This window comes from Serinus canaria, chromosome 1, assembly GCF_022539315.1.
Source record: "Serinus canaria isolate serCan28SL12 chromosome 1, serCan2020, whole genome shotgun sequence".
Classification (NCBI taxonomy): Eukaryota; Metazoa; Chordata; class Aves; order Passeriformes; family Fringillidae; genus Serinus; species Serinus canaria.
Window position 1 is genome coordinate 26,258,649 of NC_066313.1, and position 12,999 is coordinate 26,271,647.

A 12,999-nucleotide genomic window follows, 5' to 3' on the forward strand; every position below is an offset into this window, starting at 1 on the left:
CTATGAAACAGCCTCTAAAGAACCCTGGTGATACATCACATTAGACTACTTTTAATAAAACCAGCACAAGCAGATGGTTAGGAATTTAAAAAAAAATACAAAAAATTGTTACAAAGCAAAAATACAAAATTGTCTTTTGAATAAACAATGTATGAGTATTTGTATTTGCGTATTTTCTTATTTTTGAATAAGCTGTTAAACTTAAATTTATCAGAAGATTTTGTCCCATCAATCCATTTGCCCATCTCAGATGGTGTCATGATTCACTCAAAGATATAAGATGCTTTGGAGAGAATTTTGGCTTTAAAGATGGGATTAGACAAGTATTTCACAATGACTGCAATGACAGCTGCATTCATCTCCCTCACATACCAGATTCAAAGTCAGAAGCAGATTCTCAGTTTGCAAGCCAGAACATGTTCTGCTGGATATTTACAGCCAACCACTGAAATCCCCAAAACCTATCAATGATGTCAAACAGGACAGAAATAGATCATCTTGCCTGTTTTTCCTAAATAGACCTGCACTTATAAAAGAAAAAGAAATAAAACCTTGAAGAAAAAAATTCTCTTTTATCACTGCCACTACCAAAGCACAAAAACCACTCAACTTTTTTTGAAAGAACCACTACAAGAAAGGAATCATGTTTGCGTCTCTCTCTTGATGTTTTATCTCTCCTCTTAACTTGTCAGCAACAATGCCTGCTTTTTCTTTTCATTCCAAAGCTTTTCTTTTTTTTTTACATCTATAAGGAGGTTCATCATGCCATTTCACATGCCACTAAGGAGATGAATTATGTTTGTAGATGTCAGTGCCTAACACAATTTAACCACCACAAACATGCAATAATGCACGTCACCATACAATAATCCACTTACCAGATGGTTTGCAGAACAAAACCAGGAACAGAATCAAAATGAGGAAATACTTTCAGCCTTATTCTTTATTACTGAAGATTTTATTGACTGATAAACATAAGGATAGGCATCAGATTAAGCATCAAGCTGTTTTCAGAAAGTACCCTAAAAAGTGAGCTCTGTGACTTCAGACAGAGACAGGCAAAGATTCATTTCAGGAGATCTCAAGTTCAAGCAATCCTTCTGTGTTTTATGTTATCAAGCAATGTTGTTTGTGCCCTACAGAATAAACTTTCTGATCTGCAACTCAGCAACAAAGTAAGAAGTAGACTTCTAATTAGGAATTAATAAAATAAGAATACTTACGCTGACCCCACCGGCCTGTTCTTGGATTCAAATAATTTGGATAAAGTCCATTAGGACGATCCATTTTTTGAAGTAACTTCCGAATGTGCATGACCTAAATTAAATCAAGAATCAGGTTCACCGCTAACAACATTTGTCTGCCCTCTGCACAAAGTTAAATCTAATCTTTTTTAGTTTTCTTTCATTTTTAGTAGCAAATTTCATTAATCTGAACCACAAGCTTTCCTGAGGGCTTTCTTCAGATTGGTACGGTTTTGGTTTTAAAGGACTGCTCACATAAACGTGCTTAAAAATCATGATTTTTAAATGTATTCTGAAATAAATAAGAAAATCTGTGTTATCATATATTTCTACTTGAAACTTACATCTATTTGGTAACAGAAATACAAGCAAGAAAATATTTACCTGCTACTTCCAAAAATGGAAGTAAAATTTAATATTGAAAGCACTTCCCCTTTAATGAAATTTATGATAAGAAGTATGATAAAAATATTGATTTTTGAGACTCACCTTGTTGTAATATACAGGGTCCCCTGTCAAATAGCTGAGGTGGACAAATTCCATGTGCAGAGTACCAAACTCAGCAAGGATGCTGCTGCCAGCAGAAGCCCAGCCCCAGTTTCGACCAACACCACTGAATTCCAGCAAATATGCATAAAGGAAGGAAGAAAACAACAGAAAATTCAGAATTATTGCACACAGCACAATGATCACAGCCAATTAAGCAAGCAACAAGAATATTTTGACCCACACTTAAGATTACAGGAGTTGTGATTTGATTGGTCAGTTGGTTCACTGGTTGGATCTTTTTGGAATAAGGATACCATAACCTCATCAACAAAAAGTCCTATGCTTAAATAATAGAATACCATGAAGTCACACAAACATGATGACTTAACACTGGCTCAATCACAGTTGTTCTTTATTCACTGCATGTTCTTAAGAACAAGAATCAAGGCAAGACAAGTTTTGAAGGTGGCAGTGTTTGCTGCCTTTTCCTGCTGATCTGCTGTGTTCCCTGTGCTTGTGTGGGATGTGCTTCCCTATTTGTGTCTACATAGGAACATAGGATTGTTTACTGTTGGCACAATATATGAGTTCCTCAGTTTCACCTAAGGAATCAGCAGAAAATGTGACATATCCCCTACCTTTTGCACTCAAAGTGATACCATCTTGCTAGTCCTAACTCCTAAATTACCTCTGGTTTAATCTAATCTGGGAGTTTTCACCACCTTTCAGGACTGGGTCTTTTAATTTCTGTAGTTAACCACGTATTTCTGAAGATTACTTCTACTTCCTCTCATAAATTATTTCAGTTATGAGTAAGTGTTCACACAATCTAAATATACATCCTAATTCAGCTACTGTTTAAGGACATAGTGAAAATGTAAAGAATGCCTTGCATCAAGACATTTCTGAGGGAAATCCTAGCACTGAGCAAGCAATACAACAAATTAGGCAAGGCAGTTGTTTTCCATGAGGCAAGGCAGACCATCTAAGTTCAGTCTGACCTGAACAGTCATATAAGGAGTCTCTCCATCTGCACAGACCACAGCTGACTTCAGCATGTCAGACTTTATACCCAAGCTAAAATGTAAAATGCAATAGTAACTTCAGAGTCCCATCATCTTCTCAAATGCTGGGAATCTTCTAATACACACCTCAAACAGTACAGAAAACCCAGTAAGCTCAACCATGTCCTGCAAACAATTCTGATTTTTAACAGATTTTATAATGACCAAAGAAACAATTATTAAGCTCTAGAACAACACACAGAATAATACACTAAGTGTGGTCCAATGGCAAATTGAATATTTATTGCAGAATCATTAAAAAAACCCACAAAAAAACAGGATCAAAATGTATTGCAGTTAATGAGTTAGAATAATGTGCTGAACTCCATCAAAATTATTCTAACATGCCAGGAATGACAATTTGTCTGCATTTTCTACAGTTCCACTACTAAGAAAAACTGATGTATGCCATTATTAATTTTAAGTTGGAGGGAGGGGGAGGAAGACATTTCACAAAAGAAAACTCATTACCTTTTCAGATTCACCATTGCCCATGGTATACCCGTAGGTGTGTTGAAGGCTGGAAGAAGTTTTCCTGCCAGTTGCACTGCTTTGATCTTGAAAACCTAAGATAGTAGGATCAATTGCAAATAGTTACAAAGTCTGATTTATCTCCCAGAACTGTAAAGACTGAAATTTCCTTGCCCCACCTACCTTTTTGTATTAAAAAAGCTTTACGTTGTAAAAAACATATTAACTTATAATTTTTTGCCACTTGTTCACTTTATAACTTTCGGTTAGATTTGAACATGAAAAGCAAACTTGTCATTTTGATTTCTTTCCTTCCAATCACTCCAGCAACAGTTCTTAGATTCCTATTACAGAAGAATATCAGGTCTCCTCCCACCTCCCTCCACCGCTATTAGGAAATTCAAGTGCTTTTTAAAACAGTCTTTAAATCATACCTTGTATTTTTCAGTTAAAAACCAAGACACAACTCTCCTACCCAAGCATTTTAGCTTTCACAAACTTCCAGCCTCTTTTTAATGAGTCTATTGCACACAGAGTTCCTATTCTTTTACAAATATTGGCTATGCAAAACCAGATATGCAGTTTCCTCTAGTTTTTCCTTCATCAATAATGCATATGAAAAATAATTCCAGGGCTAATCTTGCCCCTTCAGTCTGATCCCTCACAGAAATTACTGACAGGACAAAATCTCAGTAATTTCTAGTGTTATTTCTACTTACTTTTAGAACATAAATCTGTATCAGCCTTACTCAGAGCCCAACATTCATTAGACAGACAAGCAATTGGGAGAAAGTTCCTTCTAAGCCTGCCTGCAAGCATGTTTTCCAAAGGCATATTTGGTATCTAGATATACATAATATAATAATTCATACCCCATGGTATGAGCCTGCTTTGACCAGTTAGTTGCTAGCACACATTTTAATTAATGACCTTTCAGTATTTGCTACATTTCTGGACAAGTATCTCCTTAATCTGAAGATAACATTATTCACCAGTTTCATGCACCATACAAACCAGTTAGAAAAAAAACTACCACATCCCAAAATAACTTATGCAACACAGATGTAGCATAGAAACATAATCTCTTTGGTGACCAGCAATAGGACATGAAAAAATCTAATGAAGATGCATAAGGGCAATTTCAGATAGGGAAAATGTTCTTCACTAAGAGACTGGTCACAGCACCAAGCCTGTCAGAGCTCAAAAACTGTGGATGATGCTCTTAGTGACATGGTTCAGTTTTAGCTAGTCCTGAGAAATGCAGGGGGTTGGATTCCTCAGTCCTTAAAGGTCCTTCTAACTTGAGATATTCTATAATTCTATTGTCAACTACCTGACCAGTAATCTGTAATCAAAATGAATAAAATCTTTAAGAAGGACTGCAGCAGTTGATTTTTAAGAAACTGAAGAGATGCTCACTAGAGAAGCAAGCTGAAAAATAAGCAATGAAGAACATCCTTATTTTTCATATGAAGGTGGGAAAAATCAATATCTTAATGTTTGAGGAAATGACTAGTGAGACATGAAATAAACCAGAAGAAAATATTAAAGATGACATCTAATTGTATTTGATGCAGTGGGGTATGGAGAGATAGAGGTGAATCTGAAAGCAATGAGCCAGGATAAAGAACTTTTAGAGAGGTTCTCCATATGAACTGTAAGATGGGATATGTCTAAACTGAAAAAGGATATATCTGAGAATATGATTTGGTAGAACTGCGAAGCAACAGAAGCAATACATCTTGAATGATTTTTAGCAAAGAAACTGACAAGAGACGGTCTTTGAGAAAATATGCAGAAATTTAGCAGTAAAATTCACATAGCACTTTGACCTTGAATAAAGGACCTATTCAGAACAGGAAGGCATAGTATAAGAAAGAGGTATACTACAGGTGGAATCTATGGTAACTGGGAAAAAAAGAAACCCTTAAGAGAACTAAAACCTCAGTCTTGGCCCAGTTGCATAAGAACTACCTCATTTGAATCAATAAATAAGTGTCAAAAATTGATGTTGAACTTTTAGAATTTTAAGTAGCAGATGGGTCAAGACCAGACAGAACTATCAACTGGGAGTCATCTGGGGGGACTCCCTCTATAGTGCAGACAAGCTTCAATACCTACTCAAGAACAGAATGATGACCTCCAGGGAAATAGTAAATAGTCTGGAAAGACATTTGTAATATGAATTTGTTTATCTTCAGCTTTCGTATCTTGCACCCTCTGAAAGTGCTATGCACTATCATATTGCTATTAATACAAGATACTGAAACATTAGGGTAAGAATATTCAATGGAAGAGCACCCTTAGAAACATCCTTGCTCAAGAATATTCTTAATGGCTAACTATTTACGTTGCTATCCAGCTTTTAATGAGTTTGAAATGTATGATATCTGAGGAAGGAGATTTTAGCCAGAGTGTATGAAGTAAATGTTTTCCTGATCTAAGTGTGCATGAATCTGGACAAGACAGTTAAAGCAAAGCAATCACAGAGCCATTTCAGCATCAGAGCACCAGCAGGAACTGCTAATTCAGACAACCAGGCTGTTAGCAGTACCTGCTCAAACTGGCTATGATTAAAGGCACTTTCCTGTCACCTCCATCGGGCTGAGGACTCTTGAGCAACACTGATGTAGCATCAGAAGGGTACAACACTCCCTCTTTATATGCTTCTCATCTAAAACTGAATGTACAGAAACAAAAAATTGGTTGAAGGCATGCCTTTACTGTCATCTCAGTCCGATCCCACTGCTACTTCTGCACAGAAAAACCACTGAGTGCTTGGCACAGTGTTTACCTATGCAGGCTGGAGTAAGAACTGGGAGACAGCTGCATAGGATTTTATCAGAGCCAAGTGACCACAAGAGCATTTTGGAGAGAGGGAAGGAAAAGAAATGTAGCAGGCAGTGGTAAGTTAGGTGCCGTTTATGGGAAACTGCAGATGTGTCCAGAGAGTTCTGCTGTGCTCATTAAAGTGCCTTCTTTAGCAAGTTTCAAACTTACCATAAGAACAACAGTAAAAGCCTCTGGCTCTAGCTTATAAATAATGTGCTGGTATCAGACAACACAGTTACTTATCATGCAATATTTTTACTTTAATTTTTTTTTTAAACTGAGTTGAACTCATAGATTCTATTTCAGCCCTGGCGGTTCCCTGCTGACAGGCAATGCATTTCAAAAAATACATAGGCAAGAAGAACAGAAAAGAACAAAAAATGAATGGGTGCCTTAAAAACAGAGCTCATTAGGAAACAGCAGAAGAATTGGGGTTATTTAGTCTAGACATAAGATGTTCAAGAGAGGACAAGATAATGACTTTTCAGTATATAAAAGGCTAACACAAGTAAAAGGAAATAATATTTTTCCATGGACACAAAGAACAAAAAATAACACCAAAAAGGACCATGGAAAGGTAAGCTAGTTATTAGGAAAAACTTGGGGATAAAGAATAACTACTAATGCAGCATGACTGTGATTGCTGCAAAGTCATCACTAAAGCTTTTAAAAATGCTCTATACAACACATACAAAGACTTAGATGATTTAACTTTGCCAAGGAACAGAAGAATAACCTAGAATTACTCAGCTGTCTTACCACTCTTCCAGCCATGTTGCTGCATTTTGTTTGCATGGCAAGGTTTTAGTAGTAGGAGAACACAGTGGGGGCTTCTGTGAGAAGCTGCCAGAAGCTTCCCCATGTCTGGCTGAGCCAATGCCAGCAGGCTCTAAAACAGACCAACCATGGGTCAAGGCTGAGCCCATCAGTGATGATGGTAGAGCCTCTGGGATAACATAATTTAGAATGGGGTAAAAAAACCAACCACAGAACAGCAACTGCAGCCAGGGGAGTGAGAATGTGTCATGGAATCCTGCAGACACCAAGGTCAGTGCAGGAGCGAAAGGAAGTCCTCCAGGCATCAGAGAAGAGATTCCCCTGCAGACCATGGAGGTCCATGGGGGAGCAGAGATCCACCTGCAGTCCATGGAGGAGCCCCAAATGAGAGCAGGTGGATCCTCAAAGGAGGCTGTGACTCTGTAGGAGCCTACACTGGAGCAGGGTCCTGGAAGACCTGTGGCCCTGTGGACAGAGGAGGCCACACTGGAGCAGGTTTGCTGGTGGGACTGACAACTCCATGGGGGATACTCACTGGAGCAGTTTGTGAAAAACTGTGGCTTGTGGGAAGAACTCATGTTGGAGAAGCTAATGGAGGGCTGTCTCCTGTGGGAGGAACCCCATGCTGGAGCAGGGGAGAGTGTGAGGAGTCCTGCCCCTGAAGAGGAAGGAAGGGCAGAGATAACACCTGATGCAACCCCATTCCCTGACCCGCTGTGCTGCTGTGGGGGAGGAGGTAGAGAAAATCGTTAGTGAAATTGAGCCTGGGAAGAAGAGAGGGTGGGGGGAATGTGTTTCAAGATTTATTTTTTATTTCTCATTATCAATTAATTACCCCTAGTCAAGTCTGTTTTGCCCAGAGCAGTACTTGGCAAGTGATCTCCCCCTGTCCTTACCCATGAGCCTTTCACTGCATTTTTTTTGGTCTCTCCCCTGTCCAGCTGAGGAGGGGAGTGGCAGAGCAGTTTTGGTGGGCACCTTGCATCAACCCAACACAGATCCCAAGTATGAGATGGCTTGTGCACATTCCATACACATAAGATTAAAATGTTTTGCCCCTCAGGTATGGTATCTACTTTGTAGAGACACACAGCAGCTTTCATGGAGACCATGCATCCCCAAGTTTCTTTGTTAGCACAAAGCTACAAGTATGTAACAGATCAGAATCTTCTTAAAGACAGCAGCAGCAAGACATCCTGCTTTGAAGATGCAAAAATACTGTTCTAGGTAAATGGGTATTAATCCCAAGGTAGCTGTTCTGTCCACTCCCAAAATATGGACATTCTTCAGAAAAGTTTTAGAAGCCACTGTAGCCTTGGAAAAGTGTCTCCATTTTACATGGCAAAATCTAACACATAAAGCTTAACATTTCTTTCCTCAAATACTGTAAACCATGGAAGAATTTTTCCCCCTTCCAAAAACCAAGCTGTATGCAGCTAGAAGGAAAGAGAGGGAAAATTGGCAGAAAAAGCAAAATCTAAACCCCAAATCGGATAAGTGGATCCCTCATTAAGATGAAAACAGCAATCAGTATTTACAAACTAGTATGTACAGCAGACCAGCTGTGAGGGCTTGAATAATTTTCATCCATGAAATTGATGCTTAACATATCAAACCTGCCACCCACCCCACAATATGAAAGCCTGCTCCTGAGCTGATTAATCCAAGCAAGGCCATTAAAACATGCAGCAGAAAAGGGCCTTAAAGATTTCAATGATCCTTCAAAAGCCTTATTGATGTACCCAGTGACTGCCTAGATGCATGGCTGCAGCTCTCAGAAGACTGTATTATGCTAATACTGCTGTTAGGTGTTCCCTTCCAGCACTATGAATGGTAAACAGCACCAAATGGCCTCTGCTCCTAACTTTGAGAGCGATGATAGATGTTTTCTACAAATAAGGAATCTCGTTCATTTATGTGCATAGAGCAGCCTTTGAATCATTCTTATTAAAAAGGAATAAATGCCAGACTTCTCTCTAATCTGATGGTTATTAACTAGTGAGACTCTATGGCCTTGCAATGTGGCTGGATCTGTAGGCTTGATAGTCCTGGATCATTGAAAAAAACATCAGACAAAGCAGACATACTGCACAAGTTCACAGAAATGCAGTACTTGGTTCCCCATCAGTACTACTATATCGGTATCAAATCCTGAACACTTTTCCTTTGAACACTAAGGATGAAGATGATGGGGGAGACCTATCAATCTACTAAACATAAATTGAAAAACCAGAGCCCTTGACAGCAGTACCAGACTCAGACCCTTGAGGAACCTATGTGGTATTCCTTGGCCCAATCAAGAATAGTTATCTTTCTACCTTCAGAGTTCAATCTGCAGCAGTCAGCTCCTCACTGCTTTTTGGTGGCTAAACACCCATTTAAAGGTCAGCGTCTTAGAGAGCACTCTCTGCATGAGTAGAGATAAAAGTTCATGGTGAAAATCAAGCAGCATTACTGCAAAAAAAAAAAAAAAAAAAAAAAAAAAAAAAAAAAAAAAAAAAAAGAAGAAGAAAACCAGAAGTAGCTTAATAAGAATTGCGGGTTTGATGACTGTTTATACATAAGTCTTACTGCATAGGAAAAAGATGTCTGCATGCCAGACAAATAGCTCCAAGTTCCGAGATGAATAGCTCTTAACTTCCAACATACTTGCCACTAAATTTTGAGGTCTCCCAGGTTTGGGGGCTCCCGCTGTTCCTAGGGCATTCTCCCCTGCTAGTAGGGGCCATCTTGCTACCAAGAAATGGAGAAACAGCTCCCTCTTTACACATCTGCATTTAGTAATTTTCACTTTGTAATTACAAAGTCATCTTGTGAGATGAGGGAGATGCAGTAAGATTCTGGTAACATTTCAGCTATCTTAGTATGAAATGAGAGTGGGAGAACACTTGAGGTATATTTCATAGATGTTTGTTAGTGATGATTGAAGAGGTATGCCACATCTAGAACTGGTCCTGGAGAATGTAAATTATGTTCATGAGAAATTTAGCAAGGCAGTTACAAACTACACTACCTACAGAGGTGAAATGATGTAGAAATACATAAATTCAACAGCACCTCATCAGCACTATAGGTTTCTTGAGTTGTAGCAGATGTTCAAGGAGGGAAAATTTGCAGATACTGAAAGACAATGCCATAGCTGAGGTACTATTGCAGTCCTTGGTGAGCTGCAATGATTATCAAAGTACTTGATGAACAACACTTGGGATTTCCAAAAGACTGAAACTCTTTAAACAAGAAAAGACTTATTCTGCAAAGGGAATGCTCTATGAATTTATATTATTTTGTGACTGAAAAAAATCAATATGAAGATGAAAAATCTAAACTCATCCCAGCAGTCTAAGATAAGAGTTAAAAAACCAAGAACAAACTTGAATCCGGACTACAGTGACAACTTAAAATGGCTACAATGACAATTTGCTCTCCTTTCTTTACTTCCTCCTTTCAGATATTTGCACACAATGATGGGGTCTCTCCTGAGCCTTTTTTTCTCCAGGCTGAACAGTCCCAGCTATTTCAACATTCCCTCAAATGAGAGATAATCCAGTCCCTTAACTATCTTTGTCAGTCCTTTGCTGGACTCTCTCCAGTATGTTCATGTCTCTTGTACTATGGAGCCTAGAACTGGATACAGCAAAGGCTAAGAACTACCCCCTTGACCTGCTGGCATATTTCCTAATGCATGCCAGGATACCATTCACTTTCTTTACTGCAAGGACACATTGCTGCTCATGGCCGACTTGGTGTCCACCACTTTTCTGCAGAGCTGGGTGGGACTCACAGATAATGGTGCAAGGGTTTGTTCCTCCCCAGGTGTGGGACTTTGCCCTTGCCTTCACTAAACTGTATGATGTTCCTGTCAAGCTCATTTCTCCATCCTACTCAGGTTCCTCTGCGTATCAGTTGCTCTTCCTAGTTTGGTGTCATCAGCACATTTGCTGAGAGTCCCACCTGTGTCATCACCCAGATCATTCCTGAAAACATTGAAGAGGATTGGACTTGGGGTATGCCTCCAGTTACTGTCCACAAACTTTATTTTGCACAGCTGATTATCACGCTCTGAACTTCTCTGCTCAGACAGTTTTCAATCCACCTCACTATCTGCTCATCCAGCCCATACTTCACCAGCTTCTTTATGAAGATCTTATGAAATAAAGTCAATTCATCAGAGGTCATCCAAGTCGGTCTAACATGAGTTCCCCAATCACCTTGTTCTCCTGGGAAATAGTTTTCTAAATCGGTTGCTCCATCATCTTTCCAGTGATAGAGGAAAGTTTGGCCAGGCTGTAGCTCCCTAGACCCTCCTGCTTGCCCTTTTTGAAGGCAGGAGCAATTTAGGGGTGATGCCATCACACTCATCTTGAGCATTAGCTCTGGTACCCAATGATACCCACTTAAACCTTGTAGAGGCAAAGCTACTACACCTCTGCAAGGCACTCAGCTGTTACATGCAGGCAGTTTACACAGGCAAAGAAACTCTGCCTAATTCTAACAATCTCCAAAATTTTTAAACACTGCCAAATTCATCCTCATGGAAGGATGGTTACATCTGCTGCTGCTGCTGTTCCTGTGCTAGGAGAATTCTGGTCTCTCAAGAGCAATAGGATAAAGCAGATAGTACTTAAGCCATAAATATTACATATCTTGATGATTTGCTCATTTCACAAGGCAATAAATGCTTCATGGAATGTTCCTTCTTTGTGGAAAAAAGGAACTCCCTTAGTTTTCAAAATATGTTGACTAGGTTGACATTTTCTTTAACCAGTAAAATCACAAACAAGACTTCTACAAACACTTTTCTTTAAGAACGTCACAGCAGATTCCTCCCTGCAAGATACACTTTTGCTGACAATTTTAAAGTATAGTAGGAAAGGCAAGGAAGGCTGTTCAGTTTCAGATGACACATGAAATTAGGTGATGAAACACCTAACCTAAACTTCATGGCTACACAAGCTTGGCTCTCCTTAGTTTCTCTGATTAAGGATCCAGAGACTCAGCTTGTAAAATTTTTCTATTGCAGGGTATCACAACTATCACAACTTCCAAGGTAAAAGTTGCAACTGTGCTCTACACTCTACTTCTGAACCCAGAAGCTCAGTAAAGCCCACAGGATTGGACAGGTCCTTCATACATCCAAAGCTGCTTCTTTTCTAGAAGCTCTACACTGTTTTGAGATGAAAATACAGGAAATGATTTTTTGGAATAATGGATACAGGGACAAAGACTATCAAAAGAGATGGGAAGAAACCATCTGATCATAACAATCTAGGAGAACTATCCTAGTGGTGGTTCCTAAGTCAAGAGTTGTACTGAAAAGCATTAAAATGCCTATCATATTGTTCAGCTACAGTCTACAAATGAGCTGAAAAATAAACACACAAAAATACTCCAACTCCATCAGTTAATTGCAGATAAGACAGATATTGTCTGGTTGACTACAACTTCCCCTATTTACATTTTGCAAATTAGCAATTATATATTCAAATGCAGCTTCTTAGATAAAAGATAAATACTCTGGTGTTTCTCTACCATCAGCAGGCAAACAGAATTCTTAAGTGATACTATCTTTACCACCTTCAAAAGTCTTCCAAAGCTGGTTTCCTGGACAAGAGACATGAGGAATCCAGTTACTGTTGACTGAGGCATCTCAGGATGTAATGAAATATTCATTGGTTTCACACTACTATATTTTTGAAAAATCCATATGAGAAAGTCTGTGCATATATTAGCTTATTAGAAATATTCAACATTTTTGCTTTAGAAGATCTGAACATAAAAATTTGGCATGTACTGGAAAACCAGCTAATCATATTTGAACTACCTGGCACTGGCTAATAATACTTCAATTAAACTGCATAATTTCCATTTACTTCAATAGCTGTATTAGCTTCCTTGGCACAGATTTCATGCATTTCTGAGTAGAAATGTTACATGTTCTCAATTTTTAAAGGGCCTTCAAATCCAAGGCACTTTACACCAGTCAGTCAACATCCCAGATGACTTAAAATTCAGAATAAATGTGATGAAAATCTGGCATATAAATGCCTCCTCAATCTGATAATTCCAGAAGATGCAGCACATTGCTTCACATCCTGTCTAACTGAGCCAAAAACCATGGCAGT

The 12,999-nt window shown here is 38.8% G+C and overlaps 1 protein-coding gene across 1 annotated transcript in view; it reads right to left on the reverse strand.

The window, feature by feature from the left end:
* MAN1A2 (mannosidase alpha class 1A member 2) overlaps positions 1-12,999 on the reverse strand; it is a 133,939-nt gene that overhangs the window by 43,966 nt on the left and 76,974 nt on the right. Inside the window, exons 6-8 of the mRNA XM_009102611.4 lie at positions 3,269-3,363; positions 1,734-1,857; positions 1,224-1,317 (exon numbers count right to left, since the gene is read on the reverse strand). Of these exons, the coding sequence (XP_009100859.1) occupies positions 1,224-1,317; positions 1,734-1,857; positions 3,269-3,363 (313 nt within the window). The remainder of the gene's footprint in view (positions 1-1,223; positions 1,318-1,733; positions 1,858-3,268; positions 3,364-12,999) is intronic.